Raw genomic sequence first — 25865 nt, 5'->3', positions numbered from 1 at the left:
AATAATAATAAATAAATTCAGATTTGTTAATGATTAATTAAGAAATAATTGGTAAATAATGAAATATTAATAGTTTTCAACAAAATATTCAAGAAATATTTAATCCAATATATAAAATACAAAATTGAAAAAATTACCAATAAAAATATTGTTAAATAGTATAATTTACAAACAAATTTAATCGTTTTTACAGCATTTGGAATTCAAATATATGATATTATAATTTTTTACTATAGAATTTTATTACAGATGAGTTACAATAATATTAAATTAAAGTTATATAAGAATATTAAAAAGTAGACTATATGTACAATTATATATATATATATATATATATATATATAATTGAAATAAATACATTAAATCCCGCGAATACGCCCTATGCATAGCCAATAACAAACATGATAAAGAATATAATAACTAATGAAGATGAAATGTATATGTGTGATTGCTTATCAGAAAATATTTATATCAGTAAAAATATGAAACATCATGTTTGATTCGATAAAATCGAAATGATGGTACATCAAGAAAAATAATATTCGTGCTAAATGTATTGTATGGAAATCTTTTATTTAAATTTTTTTGAATAAATATAAAGAATTTCAAAGCATGTAAAGTGTGCTTTTTAACGTACATATAAGTAGACTCAGAAACAACTGATATTCAATTGATAAAATTAAGCGTAATGACATTAATGGGGATCAATATATTTTGCTAATGTATATTTTGGTAATTTTATAACTGCAATGTGAAGTTTACGGCCGAGAGCTTATAACAATGAAAAAGTAATTACAATCAATATAACTACACAAAGCTTTTTATACAAATAGATATATTAAAAACTTATCTATATAAAAGATCCTAATATTGTGATCTCTAAAGATCACAAGACAATAAATTAATCGAAGAATGCTTTTAATTCTACAAAGTACAGGCTGATCACATCACAGCGCGGAAAAGAGGGGGTTGAAAATCATACGAACGGCGAGCCTAGCGCCAAATGATTTGCACTGTGCGCAGTGCGCATTGCGCACACATAGTGTCTACGACTTTCAAGTTCCAACTTCCAAATCCCACTCCCAAGTCTGTGTCATTAGATCATTTGTGGCTTGAAGTACTGGTGATGGAGGGTTCTACTTGATCGTGCATTTGAGTAACAGTTATATTCGCTAAAAAATAGAAGTATATTTAGCCTAAACTGCCGCTGCGCGTGATTAACGATCGGTCTTATGCGCAAGTACTTAACATTGAGCGCCACGTTTTCGAAAATTCTACACCCGCTAAGCGATAATAGTAAGTGAGAAATTTCATAAATGCAACTTTAGACTTAGTAACTAAACATAATATCACTAGATGCATTATTTTATATGTAGATAACGAGTCAGTCAAGTTTTACAATTGAGGTTGCATTAATAGATTATCTGTCAAAAATCAGTCAAAAATGTGAATCTTTTTTACATTACTTCATTCTCAAGCAATAGCTGTACCTTGTAACCCTCCGTTATTTGGCATAATACAATCGATATTGTAGTAGAGTACAACAATTGCCGCGTACATAATTAATATGAAAACTTCGATTTATTTAATTATGGTGAAAAATAAAAAAATACTATAAATGTATTTTATTTTTAAATATTTTTGGAAAGTAAAACTTCAAAAAATTAAATAAAAAATATACTTTTTGTTTAATTGAACACTTTTCTTGGGTTTTTATAGATATGCGCACATCGATGTAAATGTGCAACAAATTATGGTAAATTACTATCTTGAATTCTAAAATTTAATAATATTTAAAAATGATGTTAATATTATTTTAATTTAATTATTTTAATCAATCAGAATTATAAGTATCTGCTTCTATATTATTGTTATATCGATAAAAACTAATGTAAAATCATCAAAACAAGTTATACCATTTGTTGGTTTAGTATATTACATTTAAATAATTCTGAATATAAATTCATAAACACACTTTCAATTGAATAACTATATAATTTCATTTCTAAACATTATAATTTATATTGATAGTTACGCATATAATATTAAATTATTATATCTTGAATTAATTGTAAAATAGAAGCTCACTTTTTAAGTATTATAAAGTTTAAGCAATATAAAAGAAATCTAATGTGTGTGTATGTGTGTATGTATTATTTAGAAATGGGTGTTATTGCTTTCAATTTTTTAATAAATATTGTTACTTTGTCATAACATATTATTAAGGCTTAAATTTTCGCGACACGCATTCGTTTAAAATGCACCAGAGTTATAAATTCAGATCCGGAACTCTTGTGAAGGGGAAAAATCCCGAGTGTAATATTAAAGATTTCTAAAGCGACTAAGTATGATTGTATTATACAGGGAAAATTATAATATGAGTTTTTAATAAAATAAAAAAAAAATACATATCAACGTCAAATTGCTAATTCAATAATAAATAAATGTACGTAAAAATAATTAATTGCGAAATTCTTTATTAAAATTAAAATTATTCCTAATAAAATAAAAAAGGTAAAATAGAAAATAGAAACCAATCATTTTATCATAAAATTCAATTTCATGATAATAGACACCTATGAAAGCTGACGCATTAATTCTACATAATCCATTTGCAAAAGAGTTTATAAATTATATTTAAAAGAATGGTTTTTTATTAAAATCAAAACAAGAAAAGTTATTTATTTACAGAACATATAATAAGGGAAATTTATTGTTATTATCCCTTCGTAATGATAAGGTAAGTTGAAGTAATGATGAGATGTTATAAATACCTAAAACTCTTACAGATAATATGTAAGAGTATATGTAATTGGATTAAATAAAAATCTCAATGATATACGAATACATTTTTTATTAGGAAGACTTAAAATCAAATTTTTATTTTTAATTTAAATACACGCGTATACATACATGTATATATAAATATATGTGTGTGAATTTATTAATTTCATAATTATTATTATTCTTTATATAAATATTTAAAATTTTCGAATGTCTAAATCCATAAATCTTTAATAAGATTATTGTAAAAAAATATATGAAGTAGTTTTATTTATTATAATAATAATAAATTAAAGATTATTTTTTCAGAATATATGAACATAAAATTAAAAAAAATTTTAAATTATAAATACTTGTCTAAAAATTTGAGCAATATAAGGAATAGAAGTAGAAAATAAATTAAAATTTTATTTTTAAAATGTAACTTGTAAAAGAAAAAATGATTGGTCTGTATATGCATACAGTACATGTATTTTGATGAAATTTTCAACTTTTCTCTTATTTTTTATATTTTTTATAATATTTACTAAAATATACTTCCTTGATATATGAACAGCATACAACATATTGATTTTGAGCTTTCTTTAATGAAATATATATTAAACCAATTTGTTTAAAATATATATCGCTACCATTCCATAAATTGTATTATTGTATAATACATATTTTCATATGAAAATAAATAATTATTAAGTGCAAAAATGATAATTTAGAATTATTTTGATTTAAACGTTTATAATTATCTTCGTAAAACAGAAATTCTTATATTAAAATGAATACTGATAAATAATGGTAAAAGCAGATCTTAATTTGTATTTAGTTGATTTTGAAAGAGGATAAATGCATAATTTTATAGTAATACATATAGTGAAATGTCGAATAAAAAAAATATTTTTATAAAGAATATAGTTTGTTTGTAAATAATATACCTTTTATATATCTTGATATTTAGATATTTTACATATAATACAATTTATTAAGAGCTCTGATATTTATAAATAAATAAATATATATATATATATATATATATATATATATAGCAGTTTGGTTTTAAAAAAATGTAATAACTATTATAATTGTTTTAATACTACTTCACCAATTAACCCAATATTCTGATAATTTTTTATAGTATTAGAAATATAATTTGAATATATAGATATTATTTATTGAAAATTACGATTAAAAAAAAATTTATTAATTATAATGATAGAAATGTAAAAAATATATTTGTTTAAATTGAATTCCATAATATCTATATTTTTGCCTATCGTTTATTGTAAGTTTGGCATGTGCTAATATACCCAAGTCGTACTTACAGCGGAATAATGAATAAGGCAAAATTATAAATACTTAAATTATTTTTACATTTAATACTAGTATACATACACATGTTACTGATAATATTTGTATGGCTTTAAAAAGCACTTGAGAAATTCCAAACTCTAAGGAAAAATTCTATATAATGCATTAAGCATAAGATCAAAGTGCCAATGTAAAAAAGCATACTACTTTGACATGTTTATGAATACATATAATGTGTAATTTCATATTGATTCGGGCTGTGATTTTATCATGTTGATGAAATCCTATACGTTGAAGGTTCACGTACAAGTTTTGAAATAAGTATTATACTATCCAGTAGAAAATGTAAAATACGACTACTTTGATTATACTGAAATAGTTGTTGAGACATCGTTTTTCATGTTCGATAAATTCCAATTAATTATTAAGACGACAGTTTTTTAATTTATGGCGTAATGCTAATACTAATAAACGAATGTTTATTTTTATTAAAGAAGAGTCAGCTACGAGTGTTTGATACCTTACTTTCCAAGTTTTCTAGAAATCGTACCTTAAGAATATTGTCTTCGCGCGTAAAATTGTTCTATACATAGTTCAAATAAGCTATCTCTTTAAATGAAATAGCTCAAATAAAGATAAAAATAGGTAATAATTTATCTGAATTGGGGCATATTTTTAAAAAATTATAAATTCAACAAAAAAGCTATTAAAGGAACAAATAATAATCAATACATTTATGAAGAAAGGCAAGGAATACGCAATCAATATTTCAAATCGTTTTCGAAATTGCACACGAACGAGTTACTAATATGCTGAAATGAAAATTAAATTAACTGGTTTTACTACGGGATATTGTAACAACAAATGTAAAGGTAGGTAAAAATAAAAATAATGTGCATAACACTGATTAAATGAATTAATAAAAATAATATCCAAAGCTTTGATTGCTTATACCAATACATTATTGATAGATCATACCAAAAACATGTGTTGAACATTAGTATTGCATATATAAAATGACAAAAAAAATATTTTTTAGGTATTAAAGAGGAAATAATTAAATATGAGAAGTGTAGATATTTAAATTTTTTAAATAAAATAATTACAATCAATAATAATAAAAAACGTATTTTTTACATTAAATTATTGAAAAAAAATTTTCTTAAATTGGCGAAATATTGATGCATTTAATAGAAACTTATCTGAGTTTCATAGTAATTTTTAAATCTATATGGCAAGTTGAATTAATATTTACTTTTAATAAAAATACTGTTTTCATTTCTAATCTTCCCTTTCTAAAATTTAGAATTATAATTCTAAAATTAAATCTTAAATTAATTTTAAAATTTTATTAGTTGCTTTTTTAAATGTATACATAACTTTATAATTTTTTGTCCGATTTCTTGTAGTTTTAACATAGCCAAAATAGAGAAATGAAGAGGAAGCAAGTATGGGAAACTAAAAATATTTAAAATGTATCCAATTTATTACAAGTAAGGCGTAGTTTTGAGTTGCATATTAGTGTAAGGAAAAGTAATGTTAAAATATTTTGATGCAAGAAGATAAAAATGATTAACTCCAAAAAGTTACTCATTTCAAACATTAGCCGTCATTTTTACATTATATATATATAAACCCTTTAAGAATGAATCTTGCTAACACTAAAAGCCACGATTTGACTATTAATATCCCTATATCGGAATTTATTAAATGAATTATTTAGTATTATGTTTCAAACTCAAGTACAAGAAAATGTTCAAAATAAATAATTAATCATGATGATAAATATAAGGAAAAATGGAAAACATAAGTATATACAGTAATAGAACCGAGTATACTAAAAAATTAATATTAAAAAATAATTTTCATTTTCCATGCTATATCATGCATATCTTAAATTTGTTATAAAGGTCCTGTAGAAATAAACTGGAATTATATTAAAAAATCTATACGTAATGAGTTTCACAAGTTCTGAATATACGATTTAGCAATACTTAATACAAAAACATATGTGAAGAAATTTTTCCAGGAGTTATTAACTTTTTTTTTAATTTTATAACAAATAAATTATAGTAGTGGTGATTCTTCTATTAAAGATTTTGAATGTACTCAATACTAATGAGTTGTAATTATAAAATTACTATTTTCAACTCTCTTTCAGGGAGTATGTATGACAAAAATGAGATGGTAAATATTAAAAATAAAATGTACAGAATTAGTAAAAAAATCATTACTACAGACTAAACCTGATTAAGAGCAGGGATGAAATATGTAAATGTGCACTCAAGAAATTAAATAAAAATAAAGTTATAAACTATGTCAAGTATCTCACGGAGTATAAAAACTAAGAGATGAGTTACTACAATCTTTAGCAAGAATAAAAATAATTGTTTAATTTTTTGGATCGTTTGAAATAAAATAGATTCATAATTGAAACTAGTATTTCATAAACGTCATAATCAAATGTGCAAAGGCCGTATAAAAGGAAAGAAAATTAGAGCTAAGATAAAACATTTATTATTATTTTTGGAACATGATTATCAACACTTATATATTTTTCATTGAATACAACTGATAAATAAACAATATGTTTGGCCGTGTGCTCTGCAATAATACACGATTATCAAAGAATATTGACATTTAATGAAATGATGCTTAATTTTGCGAAGCACAAATTTGTCAAAGTAAATTATATTCATCTATCAACAGAAATAGAGATTCTATTATACATTGATTATTAAAATAAAAATTATGATATTCTTTAAATAAGATTGCTTATCTCATTCATACATATGCCTACATTAATTTATTTTTAAAATGATATATATTTAAGTTTAGTATTCTTTATTTTATATACTTTCGTTTTTAGTTACTGGAAATGTATAGCGTGTGTCATGTATTATCTATACAAACATTTGTACAAAAATAGAAATTTGTAAAAATTGAAATATTGTAATCATATCTATATTCTTTATATTTTACAAATATAGAATTTTTTATTTGATTCATTATTATTAGGTTAATTAGTGTATGACATCATAGGAAAATTCGAACTTGCAATGCTTAATCTAAAAATATGAGTTATTAATATTATACAAAGCTTATTTTCTTTTTATTTGTAATTATACAAGTAAAAACCATATAATTTAATATGGCGATTATATTTAATTTTTCATTATTTTATAAATTTTAACGTAATTTAGAACAATAAAAAACAAATATATAGATTTTATATATCTTATATTTTACAGATATAAATTTGACATTTGTTATCAATATAAAGCAATTTATTTGTAATTATACTTTAAGTCTTTTGTGTACTAAAAATAAAGATAGAAACTATTTTAAATTAACATAGACAAAAAGCCATCGTTTCTAAAATTTTATGAAAACTTATTTTCGTACTGGAAAATATTTAAAATATTTTATTGCAATATTTATATGTAAAATTTCAAATTTTACAATATTTTGATGTCATGTATTATTATTTTATTTTTAATGAAAAATGTCAAGATAAGTATGAAGTATTAGTTCAGAATTTTCTTTCTAAACAACAAATTTTATTTTAATAAACAAAATTATTAATAATATTAATTACTCATTTACAAATTTTTTATATTAAGAAATGTTAAAATTTTCATTAATATATAAAAAGTGCATAATTTTTAATAATTTAGATTTCAAGTAAAACGATAAATTATAACACTGTATTTGAAGTGAAAATTATCATTATTTTCCCTGTTTTTTAATAAGTAAATATTAATTTAATATGGTAAAAAATGTTTAAGTATCGTAAAGAAGAAAATGTAAAATTAAATGGAAAAGAATGAATAATCTCATAATAATTTGCAATTGAAATATTTTAAAATACTATTCTACATATTACTTACATTGCCTATATTTTATTCTGCTTAATGACTTTTCATATTCACTATTTCTATTATACATAGAAATGTATATATTTATTGAAGTAGCAAATAGAAATAATTACGCATATTTAATTTTATTATTTAATAAATAATTTATTTTTAATGATATATGTTGTCATATTTCAATTTAAAATGTTTATTGTAATAAAAATATATGATTCATTGCTTACATTTTACAAATATTTACAGTAATTCAATTATAAGCAATTTTATTTCAATTAGATATAGGATGAACATTGAACATTGAATTAGCATTTTTCTTATACGTTCAGAGAAATAAATTGTGACTGTAACAAAGTAATATTTTTATTCATATAGTGTCAATTACATAAGGTCAAAATAAATTTTAACTACGAAATGTACAAGAAAATTATAAGTGATAAACATATTGAAGGATCCAAGAACTCAGTTTTTTAAATGATTGTTACCAGAATTCTAAATTTGCTATAATTCCAGAAAACCAAAAATAAAAGCTAAATACATTATGCATGTATAAAAGGGAAGAAAAGTTATTATAAATTCAGGTTCATTCAAAATTATTTGATTTTTATTATCTCTAATGGTAGACTAAGATTATATTTTAGTATATTTAAAAGTTTATAATCGTTTAAGTATCTAAAATTAGATTTGTGCGTATAAAGCTATAAAAGACTATTATTAAAAAAAATAATTTAGCCGTATATGTATATAAAGTTTTGATGGAAATATAAGACATGAAACAATAAAAAAATATAAATATTTTACAAATAGGAAAAATACCAATCTTTGATACTAAGCTTCGTTAGGTTAATAGAAAGAGAAATTAATGTAGCTTTAACTACTTATGATATGTGAAAACTGCAGTATTCGAGCAGCTGTCCATCAGTGTACTGAGAAGATAAAGTAAGCACATACGTTTGCGCAAGTCTCTTCTAATCTAGTGGGTGCGCGACTTGTCGCGCATGCCTTCCCCTTGTTGCAGAACAGCCAGCGGAACGCGGAGCCGCTTCACGGCATGGAAGTCAGATTCGCGCTCCTCGTGCTGGCAATTCTTGGCAGTCTGATGGCTGCTGGCTTGAACTCGAGGTTCAGTTTTATCGTTCAACTTGGTTTTGCTGCGGCCATTTTACCACTAATCTGGACCTACCAACGTAGAATCTACATCATTCTAAGAACGTTACCCCGGGACGTCAAGTAAGTCTATATAATTATAGACATTGTTACTATAATAACCAATCCATTCTTAGTTGCTTGTCACAATAATGATTCCGATTAACGATTAACTCATAGTTCCTTTGCAATTTTAGCTGTATTGACAACACTGAATTTCATTTTCATTTCATCCATAAACGTTGCTCGAGATTTCTTTCTTGTAGATAAACACTTGTTAAACTTTACACATTTTACATGTCCACCAAATCTTCACAATATGTTTAACGTTACTTGATTTTACATTTACTTTTTTCGCTCATTGAATTATTTGTTCAAAATGTACTTTGGATTAATTAACTTTTGAGAATAAAGCATTGAGGTTAGTTCAATGCATACCTACGGGTAAAAAGTATTCAAACCATTTAAATAGATCAAAATGTTTAGCTTTAATAATCTCAACTAGTTATTATGGTTAATGACAGCAGTAGGTATTATCACTTTTATTTTGTTTAAATTTTCTTCAGATTCAATTAATGATATTTTAAAAATGATACATATATATACCTATATAATGATACAAATTTAATTATTTATAGTATAAATCAATAATTATAAAGTTATTATAAAATAACTATATGAAATCATTTGTTCTACATTTTTCACCATTCGATCTTAACTTATTCAATATGTAAATTATCTCATAATAAATACAATGCAATATGTTAATAAAATAGTAAAATGTAGTAATAAAAAATACAATATTTTTTATACATTTTCTAAATATTTTTTATTTTGTATTAATATTTTATATTTTATGTACATGAAAATATTAAAATTATAAATAATGCTAACAATTAACATTGTTTATTTCTTAATTTTAATATATATATTCTAAAATAGTATCAATTTAAGATTTAAAATTATTTGATCTTCATACATTTATTGTTTAAAGGCATAACTTATTTACAAATTTATAAGTATGAATAAGAATTTTATTATTAAATGGATATTTATGAATATAAAATTATTTATCATAAAATTGTACGAAAATTATTCTTTTAAAAATTTCGATAAATTTTGGATGATGCATATTATTTGATCTATCATAGTAAATGTTTCAGAAAATATTGATATTCACACATCAATAAACTATTTTTAAAGTCTGACAATTGTTTGACTGACTATATTTGTACTGTAAAAATATTACTAATAATTTAAATACTTAATATATATTATAAAAATATATTAAAAAAAAGATGTTTTAAGAATATATTTTTTTGTTTGATAACATTGTAATAACAGTAAATACTTTGCATTTTACATTTCTTAATTTTGCAAGTGTCCGTATTAATCACCGATGGCTAAAAATAATAAAAAAAATTATTAGGATAGAATTTTATATTAATTTAATAAATTTGAAATGAATTTAGTTTACTTAATACCATGAAAATTTGTAGTAATTAAGATCTTTTTATTGCTATATTAAATAATATATCTAGTAAACAAATAACAAATATAAATTTAAGTAATAACGTTAAAATTGTAAATATAAAGTTTTCATAATTCATTACTAACTTTAAAACATCAATTTTCTGGGAACATAGGAAATTGAGAATCTTGGAGACAATCATTAAAAAAACTGAGTATTTAGATCCTTATAATATGTTTATAACTTTTAGTTTTCTTGAATATTTCGCAGTTGAAATTTATTATGACTTTATGTAATTGATACCATGTGAATAAAGATATTATTTTGTTACAATCACGATTTATTTCTCTGAAGGTATAAAAGAAAATGCTAATTCAACGTTCTATGTTCAGCCTATATTTATTTGAAATAAAATTGCTTATAATTGAATTACTGTAAATATCAAATTGAATTTTAAATTAAAAATTTCAATTTTTCTATTAATTTGAATAAATACCGTTAAAATACTTACCTTTATTATTTGGTTAAAAAATAAGGCTGTGGATAAAACAACGATAGAAATATTTCTAAATCGTATGTATATAAATAGTATTGTAAATACTTCTGTGAACATAATTAATTTTAGTTGTTTTTAGAATAATATAATTAAATTAATTGAATCCATTTAAATAAAATAGAAGTTGATTTTGATGATATTATGTAATATTATGCATAAAATATTATGTAAAAGGTCGTTAACAATCCACACGATTAATGATTTCCGCTATTTTCAATGTTACTAATATTTCAGTAAAATAATAACAAACTCTTCATGAAACAAGCCTCAAAATTATAATATTTAATTTCCATTCGTTAAAATAACCTCTATATGAGAAAGATAATTTCAAATAAATAAAAAAATTTTCTATTTGAATCTATTTTTCCAAACAAAATTTTATTAATAATATTGACGATTATTAATAAATAAATATACGCTATTATTATTTAGAATTATTATATGTAGTATTATATGGACTTATTAAATGTATATAATATAAATTAATAAAATGAAATATATATATTCGTCTAACAATATACTTTAAAGTGTATTTGCATTTTATGTTAAGTAATCCTAAATAATAGTTTTCAAAATTATTTTTATAATATCACAGTCCTTTGTTTTTCAAAATAAATGAACTTTTTATTTCATTTCATGGTAATTGTAATTAAATATAAATTATAATATTTTCGATCGTGTTTTACGAATACATTACTTTTTAGAAACTACGATAGAATCACAAACATTTTTATTTATTTTTAAGTTATCAGTTATAATTGTCTACAGTTATAATTATTTATTATTTATATCATTGATGTTTTGCTTATTATTTGGAATAATACCTTTTTATAGTTTTTTTTAGAATTAATCATTTATTTTTTATTGACATGTCAGTATGTGATAGTATATATATTTATATACCCTTTATAAATTTAAATAAAATTAACAAAAAAACATACCTTTTTATATGAAATTTTTTTTAATTAGTTCAGATTCTAATAGTGCATACCGTTTTATAACTATAATTTTGATATTTTTTATGCTTTTTTCAGATTTTGAATATTAAATAAAAATTAGACATAGTATACAAATTTGTAATGACCAATAAATTATTTTTGAAGGGTTATAACATAATTTGATATTATACATTTGTAATTCTTAACTTGTGAATTTATCCAGGAAAGTAATAGAAACATTAACACAATATTGTTTAAATATTCCTAAGAATTATTTATTTCAATCAATTATAAATATTCCTGTAGTTAGTATTATAATAAAATTACTAATTATTTAATAATACATATCCTTTATCATATGATTAAAAAATACAATTTCTGACATAATATAAAAAGTAGGAATAAATAATGAAGAATAAATAATTACTGAATTTAGTGTTAGATGACTATTCAAATGAATGTGTTTCTTTAACTTTTATATTTTTAATAATAAAAAATATATCTTTAAACAATAAAATATTTAGTTATTATTTTTATATTAAATAAAAATCTTTAAATTGGTAACTTTTTAATAGTAAATTTCAATTAATTTTTTTCTTAACTTATAATTTTATTAATTAGATTATTCCAAAATTTCGATTAACAAAATCATGTAATATTAATAGTATATGTACGTGAATTAATATTATTAATTAGTAACAATTTAAATAAACAATATTTTATTCTATGAAATAAAATCATAAAATACAAGTTTTTTAGTAATAGTTTAAATATTTTTTTATTATTATTTTTAGTACAATTTTAATTATCTAATATTTCAATTACTTGTATGGTATATTTATTCAGAACCTAAATATTACTATATAAAACCAAATTTAATGCAATCAATAATAATTGATATCAGATATGGATATTTTGGATAGTTATGGATTGTATAAAAATAAATGTTCATTGTAAATTAAAATTATATTAAAAGATATTTAAGAAATCTTTTTCAACTATGCGACTGTAGAAAAGACTACTAAATTAAAAAATTATTCTAACCACTTTATTGATGATAAATATTCGGAATACCCTAAAATCGAAACAATCATCAATGTCATTGAAAAGTTCTAGTAATAAATGCTAAAATAAACTTGAACCGAATAATTCGTCTTTTTCAACTAGTTAGAAAAAACTATTCCTTTCATTTATAGCTTCATTTTTTTAAAACAATTTCTCATTACTTAATTTTTTTAAAGCTTTAATGGAATAATTTAAACGAAATAAGTTAAATATTTACTGATCCATAACTATTAATGAAACCACGATCGCTTACTATACTTTGCAAATGAAAAGTAATAACTCAAAGTAATAATCGTTCCTTACTAATTCATATCGGTTTCGTTGTCTGGATAGGTAATAATTTTTTGAGATGTTACTGTATTCTGTTAGTTAATTAGAATAGACTTTTAAATATGTCTTTATAATGTCTTTATAATTCTTAGTTTATTGACAAAAAATTATATCTATTAAAAATACTTATAGTGAATTAAAATTTGTGATGAAATGTTTAATAATTATGAAACATTAAATATCTAATTTAACGGATGAATATATTTAAAAAGGATTTTAAACATGATTTTAAAACTGAAAGTTTGTATATTTGTATCATGAAAAATCAACAAAACATAGAGATAGATAAAACATTAAAAATTACATTAGAGACAATTATTTGCAGAGTTATAAAGAATTAATAAATACAAAACATAATAAATTTGTTAATGAAAATTGTCTCACTAAGAAACTAGCTTAGCACTGTTAATGAATTACATATTTTTATAAAATATGAATTTTTTAAATGATCTATATGAAATTGCATAAGGATCATTTTGCTAAAATTCATATACATAAAACAGCGTAATCAAAACATAATATTAAAACATGAATTGAATTGAAGTTTAATTTAAGTTAAAAACATTGAATAGGTATATTATAGGATTTACACATAACACTAATACCAGCTTTATCGTTTGTTTGAAAGATACTATTTAAGTATCCTTCCGTTAAGCTAGGATTGTAGAATTATACTATAATTAGATCAATATTTTTTATTCGGAATAAAATGTAATATTATTTAATAAAGTTATTATACTGATAATTATTTTTTAAATTTAAGTTTTTTTTGTCCAAAGCACATTGAAAACTTAATGCCTTTCTGCTTAACTTGTTTTCCACAAATTAATTTTTTCCACAAACTAATTAATGTTTTAACAAATTGTATTCTAATTATATATTCTTTAAAATTTAATATTCAAAATCTCTTAACTGTGATAGTATATTATATGATTAATGTTGAAATAGTATACTACTATTTCAACACTAAAAAGACAACGGATTGTATGTGATTTAAGTTTAGATTACGATATTCTAAATTTTAAATATGTAAATATATATTCGTATTTTTACAATTAAAATAAAATTTTAAGGAACACAAAAGAAAATTGATAAGCATTATTATCATAATAATTTTTAATTATTGAGTTAATAATATAAATATAAATAAAAACTTATATTCCTGGAAAAATAGATGATATAATGAATATAATAGTTAAATATACATACTTTTAAAGTTTTTGATACTTTTAATAAATTGTTGCTTTTCTAAATTTTATGATAAATATTCTTCATTTTCATACATCCTATAGCGACAATATAAAATAATAATTTAAAATATTCTAAGCTATGATTGTCATAGTTACTTGTGACTGGAATATCTAGGATTAAGTAATACTTTAATTTTTCATTTACAGATTTCTTTATCGTTATATCAGGGCTGATCGAGAAACAAGACAATTTATGAAAAATGATTCCACGGTAATGAAACTTTTCAAAGAAAGAGCGCGATCCTACCCCAATAAACAATGTTTCATCTATGAAGATCGTGTTTGGACAAATGCCGATGTAAGTGATGTTGATAATCAGTAGTTTTTAAAAAACAAATTAACACACAAATCGATTTTGAAACATGAAAATATTTGTAAAAACCAAAAAAAATTTACTACATTTTTGGCTTCTAGATAGCATATAGACGCTATTAAGTAATAAATTTAATTAACTGCTTTTCTATTTTTTCACGACTTGTATTTTCATACTTGTTATGTATTTTCACTTGTATAATGTTAAAAAAATATGAAATAATAAAAAATTTAATGAATGCATAGTATTATGTACTCTTTAAAACATATTATTATCATTTATATTATCTACCTTTTATTGTTCTATTTTCTATATTATAACTGATTAATGTTAAAGATTTAACAAATTAAAATTGGTCAATATGATACCGAGCTCTTTTTTAGCACATGATGTAATGTAAATAAATGGATTAATACAGTGATTTAAAATAAAAACGATAGTAAGAATATAGTAAACGCCTTTATTTGTAAAAAAAGAAATTAATACTGTTTCTACTTTTTCTTTATAACATTATTTTAATATTTTGGTATAAAATTATTTTTTGACTTGCTTATCCTCGTGTTTAACATATTAAATATTTACTTAAGAATAAAATATATACACAATAAAGTCCAATAAAAAGTCTTCTAAAATAATGTAAATTACTTAAAAATTGGTATTCTATTTTTTACATAATCAATACTTAAGTTTTTTTCTATGTTATTTAAATATAAATGTTAATCAATTATAATTATTTAATTTCATCGATAAATTAAAAAATAATAAAGAAAATGGATTTGTTGATATTTCTAGATGTTTTATGATGCACAAAATCCAAATAAAAGTTTTTACTTAACGGTATAGTATACAGTCAAAATTATTTAAATTGAAAATCTAAAATCGTAATAAATACTATTTTCAATACTACATCAATACTTATTGAATGGTACACAATAAATTTAAGAATTTGTGTATTTTCTTTACGTTTAAAAATATTAACTATTGAAAGGAAAGATTATAAATTGAAAATAGTCATAGCCTAATCAGTATGTTAACAAAATTTCTCATTTATATCGGTTATTACCCACATTATAATTAATATATAACTAAATATAATTAATATATAACTAAATATTATTAATATTTATAAATATTAAATTAGATATTTACCAAGAAGTTGTCTTCCCTCATTATCCGTATTAACATACAATCAATAAATAATAATTTAGTAAATATGTACATAAATATGTAAATGTTTAATTCATTATTATTTATTGCAGATCGATAAATACAGTAACCGAATAGCATCAGTGTTTAAAAATGCAGGGTATGTTAAAGGCAATGCAGTGGCACTGTTCATGTCTAACAAGCCGGAATATATAGCAACTTGGTTAGGTCTTGGCAAACTGGGTATTGTAACAGCTCTCATCAATACGAATTTACGTATGCAATCGCTTGTTCATTGCTTAACTATAGCCAAAGTTAAAGCTGTTATATATGCTGATGAATTGGCATTTGGTAAGAGAAATATTGTAACTATAGATAAATAAGTATAATTAGAGGTAATTCAAAGTGGATATCTTATTTAGAATAGAATTTAATTAACCATACCTTCAGAATTAGTAACGTATCGATTGCCATGATAAATAATCGATTAATTTCATATTTTAATATATCTACGAAATTGTTTCAATATAAGCGATGTATGTGACTAATATATATAATAATATTAAGTAACTATTAAAAATCAAACTTAAAAATTGAATAACATAATAAAAATGCAATTAAAAATAACAAATAAAGTATTTAGACACTCTTGAAATTTTAAATAAACAACAAAATATAATGAACATATTTGTATAAGTACTGTTTTTGAATATTTTGATAAATTTAATTGAAATAAAGCTAACTAACTATAAAAACACGCATAAAATGTAATTAAATCTATTCGTAACAATATTTAATTAATAGTTCCATTATATACAAACCTATGATTTAAATACTTATCAATGTAATTAAATATACTTGAATCAAATAAAATGTGAGCTAACTAAATGTATTATCCGATTTAACTATTATTTAATAACACATTTCCATATTAAATAATTAAAAAAAATTGTTTAAAAAATTTTTTATTTATATTTATATTTTAAATTATCAAATATATTTTTATCATATTTAATGAATTATTCTATATATATATATATATATTTAATTCAATTACAATATAAATAAATAATTTATTAAATTAATAATAACTTTATTGTTGTTTAAGTAAAGTGATCTTATACTTACATAATTTATATAATTTTAACTTATACTAATATAACTTTTTATATCAAAAGTAATTTTTTTAGCTGTTTTATATTAATTATATTTCGTAAAATATTTTTTATATTTATTTTAAATTACATTACTTAAATTATAACTTCAAAAAACGTTTTTTTGATTGTTTTATTAAGTAGTTCACATTCTTGTGAGATTAACAAGAAATAATAAAGTAGATAGAAATTCGACCTAAGTTAGATTAAAGATAAATGATTTTCTTTTATTTGGCACACATATATCATGTTGATATTAAAAAGATGGTATGTAATGAATTCATGCTTCTCAAAAATTGAATTTATTTTTAATTAATTGATACTTCAGAGATATCGTAAAGTTATGATATATTTTATCCCTTGAACTATAACGAATTTGATAAAAAAATACGTCTATTTTAAATTAGTCTGGCAATTGGATTGTCATTGTTAGATTCGACAATAGTTGTTTGATTTATCTTTCAGAAATGATCGACTATTTGAGATGATGATATTATGTTCGTCTTGAATAGTTTTAAAGAAAATTAATATTAAGCTTAATTTTAACTATAATTTTAAGGTAATTTCATTTTACTTTCAGCTATTGATGATATCATCGATTCTCTACCAGGTATTGAAAGATATAAACAAGGATGTGATAATCCATGTACAGATGGTGCTTTTGACTTAAATAATATCATGGCCAAAGCTAGTGATCAACAACCGCTAGTTGATAAAGAACCAGGTTATAAAGACAATTTGTTGTATATTTATACAAGTGGAACCACTGGCTTGCCTAAGGCAGCATTATTTCCAAATTCAAGGTATATTGAATTACTATTAATTACATATTGTTAATATCAATATTAATGAAAATTCTTAATTTCCAAGAATACGTTAATAATTGAATTATATAAAGCTGAGTATTATAAATTTACTAAAACAGAAATCTTATAAATCTAAAAAAAATTGAAATATATTACAATTTAATGCATGTACAACGACGAGCAATATAAATGTAAACAAATTTAAAGATCAATTATTTAATATATGTATTAGTACAATGTAATTATAATTAAATAACTAATCAGACTTTTATTTAAAAAATATATTTTATTTAGAGTTAGATTAGTGATATTAAAGAAGTTATCTAAATATTACTTTGCACTTTGTTTCTACTGAATAGTTGCTTATTGAATGATTAATCTTGATATTAAATAAATAAGAGTATATGAAAAATAATAAATATCTTTAAAAAAATATCAGATGTCTGATATTTTTAGCATGTTCAATAAAAGATCTAGAAAACTATAATTTAGTTTACTATAATTTAATTGAAAAAATCAAACTAAATTGCATAAATTATTTTATAAATATTACAATTCAATTTTTTGTAGCTCTTAGCATAAAATTTCTAAAAATAAAAAATTAACAGTAATAATCTAAGAGTGTAAATATTTGATTGGAAAATTTTTTACAGAAGTATAGAACTATAGTAAAATGTTTACAATTTATTTCAAGTATTTGAATTCATATCTAGATTTCATTTAGAATTTTAAAATATTTAATTATAAACAGTCCAAGTTTTAATTTTAATTTTAGATAGTAATTTATAAATAAAGGAACTAAAATTAATTGTGTTAAAACTATTAAGTATTGTCTTAAAACTTATTAATATAAGTTGCTATCACTTAAATTCTAATAATTTCAACGTATGTAAACTTATTATTAGCAGCGTTGGATACCCATAATAATGAAGATCTAGAATCTTGTCAAGAGTTCACATTAGCAAAATAAGATTATACTAGAAAATATTACATACATTGGTATAACAATAATAATAATTATTATTATTTATATAATTATTTGAAGCTAATAGGGAATAAAAATTATTAATCTGTATAAAATATAAATTAAATTTAAATATATAAATCATTAGTTTAGAAAAATATTGTCTTAATAACATTGGTTAAAAATTAATATTCATAATCCAATTAAGTTCTGATTGTTTATTTTGTTCAGTTGTTAATAATAAGTTTTTGTATAATTTAATTAAATATTGCTCTTTCTTTAAAAAATGTTGTCAATATTTAATTACTGTAAATTTTTTAATACATAGATATTTATTGGTACAAACTGCGACGTATCATATGCTTGGATTAAAGCAAAATGCTGATATTATCTATAATCCTATTCCTCTTTATCATATGTCTGGAGGAATAGTTGGAACTGGCTGTGCATTAATTAAAGGAATACCTAGTGTTTTAAGAACAAAATTCTCTGTAACTGCTTATTGGACTGATTGTATCAAGTATAATTGCACGGTTTGTAAAGCCGTAAAAATGTTTTAATATGCATTTCGATTTACCTACTATAATTTATTTTTAGATATCACAGTATATTGGAGAAATGTGTCGATATTTATTATCCGCACCACCACGTCCAGAAGATAGAACTCACTCTGTAAGATTAATGGTTGGCAATGGTATGAGACCACAAATATGGCGCAACTTTGTCAATAGATTTAAAATAGAGCAAGTTAATGAAGTCTATGGTTCAAGTGAAGGAAATGCAAATATTAGTAAGTTATATTATTAACTTTAATTATAGTTCTTATATTATCAATAAACGATTAGCCATAAAATATTTAAATAATATAAATTTACTATTGAAAAACGTAATATTAAAAAATAAATCGAAAATATTGATAATATATAATTATAATGATAAAATATTGATTTAAATATAAATTTTTTATATATTCATTTTTTATCATAATATAATTATAAATATAATTAATGTATACATTCATTATCTGTTTCTTTATATATGAGTTTGTTGATTCATTAAATTATTTAGAACAATTTTTCAATAAAAGAACATATTCTTTATATTCTTTAAGATTGCGTTAATTTAAAACTGAATTAAAACAAAACATTGAAAGCCGTTATAAATAAAGAATACTAGGATAGAATCGAAATTTAATCAAATAAAATTATTTAAAAGTTAATAAGTCTAAGTTACTATTAAAATAAAATTATGAAACAAAAAAAATATTTATATATTGATCAATACAATTAATATAATTTATAATAAAATATATTTACACATATAAAAAATCGCATTATTTAAAATATAAATTATTTAAAATATAATGGTGAATATTATTAGAAAACTATTATTGATAAAACAATTAATTAAATTATAATATTTTATATTTGTATTAAAATAAAATTAAGTTTAGAATATTTGAAATTGTTATTATTTTCATTATTATTTGCAAAAATTAGTCAACGTAATTTCGAGTTATAAATTTAATGTTGATGTATATGTATATATGCATTGATAATTGAATTGAAAATTTTCTTCAATTATTTTAATACTAGTTTAATATTGAATATTCTATATTTATGAAGCATATATAAAATAAAAATTATAATTAAATGTATAAAAGAATAGCTTTGTTAACACCAAAAAATTATCATAAAAATTCTTTGGCTATTTTTGTAATTAGTATAAATCTATTTAGATATAATTGTCACATATTAATATATAAATTCTAATATTCTAGTTTCATAAATTTTATTTAAATAATTAAATCAGATATATTCAACTAGTATGAAATCATAAATATTAAATTTTAAATATTAAATTATTAGTATTTTGTTTAAAAAAGATATATTTTAGTAAATGTTGATAATACTGTCGGTGCTGTTGGTTTTGTACCTTCAATTTTACCAAAGGCACTTCATCCAGTTGCAATAATTCGTGTGAATCCAGAAACATGTGAACCCATTAGAGGTCCAGATGGTTATTGTTTACGAGCAGAACCAAGTACGTAAAGTGGCATTTAATAAATTTACGTTTAATAAATTTATTTGAAATTATTTTTCAATTTATTATTTTTTAATGGCAGATGAACCAGGTATGCTAATTGGTCTAATAAAACAAGGCAATGCTTCTAGAGAATTTAATGGCTACTTGGATAAAGAAGCATCAAAAAAGAAAACAATAGACAATGTGTTTCTTCAAGGAGATAAGGCTTTCTTAACTGGTAAGATGATTGATTTACTCATATAATATTTCTTTAAAAAATAAATTTAATTGATTACTAAGTTGTTTATAATATTTTGGTATTATTTATAACATAAAAATTGTTTTTAAGTGAGATTTATTTAAAAATTACAAACAATTCATTTTATAAGAACTTATTTAAACTCAAATTATAATATTTAATAGATTCATATATCAGGTCTTATATTATATTAAGTAAACTTGTATTGTAAACATATATAATTTTAAAAATAAGTGAATAGATGCTACTTTTTATTATACATTTCTTATAATAATAAATTCTTTAATACTATAATATTTCATTCTATAATAATATTCTATAATTTAATTTAATTTTATAATAATAATCTAAATTAGAATAATAAATTCTAATGTAGAATTAAGACATTAACTATTATATATAATTAGATTATGCATAATCATTGTATCAATTTGTTTTTTAAATATATTATTGAAATAAATTTTTATGATTAAATTCGTATTTACATTTAAATTATAGATTATAAATGATTTAAATTATAAATTCTAATACATTATAAAATACTGTCGTCAAAAAATTTTTAAAGTATGTATTATAATAATATTTAAAACTTTCAAGATATTATAATAGTATATAAATTACATAAATATATGTAAGCTTTGTAAATAATAAGTTAGAATATTTAAGTAATTGCAATAAATATTGAAATACTGTGTACTTTTTTATATTATTCCATACTTCTTAGATATATTACATGTAGTATCTGAATGTAATAATAATGTTCAAAACTGTATTATAATATACTTATACGACTGACTGAACCTGTTCGTATAAAGGCAAATGATTTGTATTACATGAATACTTCTATAAACATATTTTACTATATTATCTATAATCTAATAATTTCAGGAGCGAAAAATTATGTTTGCCGGTATCTTTTGAATGCAATGACTATATTAGATTTCCCACATAATTTATTTATTACAATTAATATAATTATTTATTACAAATAATATATAACTAATACACTAATGCCTATTTTAACCGTATAGCAACTAATCGATTTTGTATCTAACTTTTTTTGCAGGTACAATAATAATTTTTTATCGTTTTAGACCTATTTTTATGCTGTTAATAGTGATTAATTATTTTGTTGTTCTCGCAATTCAATACTAAACTGGGTGCAAATTGAACTATAGAAATTTTTAGGTTTATATTATGTTTTTTGACAATTAAGTTTCGTTCATAGTGCTTAATGATCTTACACAGTCATTATAAAATTATTACAATAATTTACATAAAATATTATATACAAAAGTTCTATTAGTATTTCAAGTTTTTTCCATGCTAATTAATATAGAATCGCTTTATATCATAGTGTTCAAGTAATTATATTTATTAATAACCAATAAGAAATTATTAATTATTAATCAAATTACTATATGCAATACAAATATGTATTAGTTTGTAAATTTTTTTTATTTACAAACGTATTTCTAATAAAAATAGAAGCATAATTTTAATATAATTATTTTTGTATAAGATTTAAAGGAGCAATGAATATAGCAATTAATATTGTTTAGCTTATATTATATTCTATTCTATGATTTTGTACTTATAGAATTTATAGAAATTTATAGAAAAAGAATCATAATAACTACTCATAGTAATTATAAAAATTGATTTTAGAAATACTTTATTATTATTGTAGATTATAAAATAATATAAAATCTGAAATTTTAATATATTATAATTAATTTTTAATATTTTATTTAACTTATATCATAATATTATATACTTCCTACAAATGTTAAAAATTAAAAAATATGAATAAAATATAAATAAAAAATATGAATTAAAATTTACTTATCGATTACCGTGCGATTACCGTGTTGTGCCTTACTCTATCGTATAGAGAAAAATTTTTTGTGTAAATATTTCTTTGTACATATTTTTATATTTTATATGTACAGCACCTCTATTCTACAGTGTCACATTCCTTGACTTAATCATTCTAATGACAACATTGATCTTTAGTATTCGTATTTTTATTGTGACAATGGTAATAACAAGTTTTATCGAATTTATTTTTGCAAAATCCGTTTTAAAAATAATACCCATAAATTAAAAATGTCTCCATTCTTCATTTATATTTTTATTACAGTAGATACATAAGAAAAATAATAACAAATATAATTTATTTAGATTTTTGGATTTAAATATTTATTTACATTTATATACAACGTATGATAAATCGTTACAAACATACTCAAAATTGAATTATAATTCTGAACATATCAAATTATTTTTATGGAGTAAAAATATTTAATATTTTATTCCTAATACTATGTTAAAATATAATATTAATATTAATTTTAATAGATTTAATTTCAATTTATAAATTTGAATAATTACAGGTGATATATTGGTACAAGACGAATATGGCTATTTCTATTTTAAAGATAGAACAGGTGACACTTTTAGATGGAAAGGCGAGAATGTGGCAACTGCTGAAGTTGAAGGTGTAGTTAGTAATGTAGCAGGGTATAGAGATACTACAGTTTACGGTGTTCAGGTAACTATTATATTCGTTTATCAAAACTTTAATTTCATTAGAACATAAGAAACCAACACAGTTGATTAATTATACTCACTTGTATCATACAAATGATATATTTTTACTTCATAATGTTTGTAATTATAAAAAATATTAATAAAGAAATAATTCACAAAAGTATCAATATAATATAAGTTGTAATATGAATATTTTTTATAGATATATATATTTGAGGCATTTAAATAAATTTGAACAAGAATATATAATTAGTGTAGGTATAGTTATATACAAGGATAAATAGTATTGTGTAATTACAAGTTTAAATTAAATTTTGATTAAAAAAATAGTTATTTTGATATTTTGAATGGATATGTATTGTTAATAATATTAAAATAATATTAGTTAATAATATTAATAACAATTTCATAAAATATGTTTTAAAAATTACTTTAGATCTGATTTAGATATATTATCATTCAGATATATTAAAATTCAAATCATCTGTACAAAGTTAAAAAAAACTTAATGAAATTTTTCGAACTGCAAAATGGATCCACTTATCTAAAGATTCAAATGAAATATTTTCATTATATTCTAAACAATAAGAAAAATTTATAAAAATATTTGTACATATCGTGATTACATGAATCATATGAATAGTGATAAAAAAGTCGACAATATTTTAAAGCTCTTGTTTTCATAAAAAAAAGAAACAGTATATTTATAATTGTCAGATTTTTAAATAAATTAAAAGTATTTTATATATTCATATAAACTTTATGGCCAGAAGGTTTTCCTTATACATATTCTATTGCAACCAAAGATTTCTCATAATAAAATATTCAAAATGACAGCCAAATGTAAGCTTCAATGCCTGCGTATTCATAATAAATAAAGGAAGTAGTTTACACTTGTTGTTTGCCACTAAAATATTATTAATTGACTAATTTCATTTTCAATCAAATAACATAAGTTAAGTATGCCACATTTATAATTAAAGTTATAATTAAATTAATAAAATACCATTGGTACATTATTTCTTAAAGTATTTGAAAAATTATAGCATTATTTTAGATCGAAAAAAATTTTTATACTTGATATGTTTAGAAATTTTTAATAATAAAAAGATATTAATGCATTTCATTTGTGATTAGTATTTTTTAAGTGAACAGTAAAATTTTTGTAAGTAAGAATTTTAATTAATTAAAATACATTGTAGATTGCTACTAAATTAAAATTTTAATCAAATGCATTAGTAAAAATTGATATATCTACTTTTATTGAATAGATTTACGTATTTTGAAAATATTCTTAACATCAATTATTAATGCTGTTTTTAAGGTACCTGGAATGGAGGGCAGAGCCGGAATGGCAGCAATTGTGGATCCGGATAGTCTTCTAGACTTTAAAGCTCTTGCTGAAGGTCTCGATAAATCATTGCCATCTTACGCCAGACCAATATTTTTACGTATTGTAAAAGAATTGGAGCTCACTGGGACATTTAAGCTCAAAAAAATAAATTTGCAAAATGAAGGCTTTGATCCTAATAAAATTCAGGATAAAGTCTATTTTAGATCTGGAAATAAAGAATACGTTGAAGTCACACCTGAGCTTTACGAAGAAATCATATCCGGTACAGCAAAACTGTAAATTAGATCATACAAAATCCAAAATTCACAAATAATAACACATAAAAATACACATAAACATACATAATAGGGCTTTCTTTGCTTATCGGTGAGATTATTGCCATCACCCGTACGTGTATGCGTGGACGGAAAGAAGCAATACTCACAGGACTTTAAATAAAATTAATTTCTTATACAAATAGATCAATGGCGTCCTGAATCTGCTGAGCAGCATAAGCTCTTGTGATGTGTTTTGTGTGATATTTTACGTAAAAGATAAAGAAAATAAAAAATATGAAGGCTAAAAAAGCAGGAATTAA

General features: G+C 21.3%; 1 protein-coding gene across 1 annotated transcript; it reads left to right on the top strand.

Annotated features, from left to right (window-relative positions):
• Positions 1-1016: 1016 nt before the first annotated feature.
• LOC105359876 (long-chain fatty acid transport protein 4) lies at positions 1017-25865 on the top strand. The gene is made up of 11 exons (XM_011496609.1): positions 1017-1296; positions 8977-9188; positions 14862-15012; positions 16287-16524; positions 17908-18130; positions 19426-19630; positions 19695-19887; positions 20994-21140; positions 21223-21360; positions 23778-23935; positions 25259-25865. The coding sequence occupies exons 2-11, from the start codon at positions 9010-9012 to the stop codon at positions 25565-25567; spliced, it is 1941 nt and encodes a 646-aa protein (XP_011494911.1). The 5' UTR covers positions 1017-1296; positions 8977-9009; the 3' UTR covers positions 25568-25865.

This window comes from Ceratosolen solmsi, unplaced genomic scaffold, assembly GCF_000503995.2.
Source record: "Ceratosolen solmsi marchali unplaced genomic scaffold, CerSol_1.0 scaffold29, whole genome shotgun sequence".
Lineage (NCBI taxonomy): Eukaryota > Metazoa > Arthropoda > Insecta > Hymenoptera > Agaonidae > Ceratosolen > Ceratosolen solmsi.
This window is presented reverse-complemented; position numbering and strand designations above follow the sequence as displayed.

Coding starts and splice junctions, on each gene's coding strand:
- LOC105359876 (XM_011496609.1), top strand. CDS start 9,010: ATGGAAGTCAGATTCGCGCTCCTCGTGCTGGCAATTCTTGGCAGTCTG. Junction 15,013..16,286: donor GTGTTTGGACAAATGCCGAT/GTAAGTGATGTT, acceptor TATTTATTGCAG/ATCGATAAATACAGTAACCG. Junction 18,131..19,425: donor GCATTATTTCCAAATTCAAG/GTATATTGAATT, acceptor TTTAATACATAG/ATATTTATTGGTACAAACTG.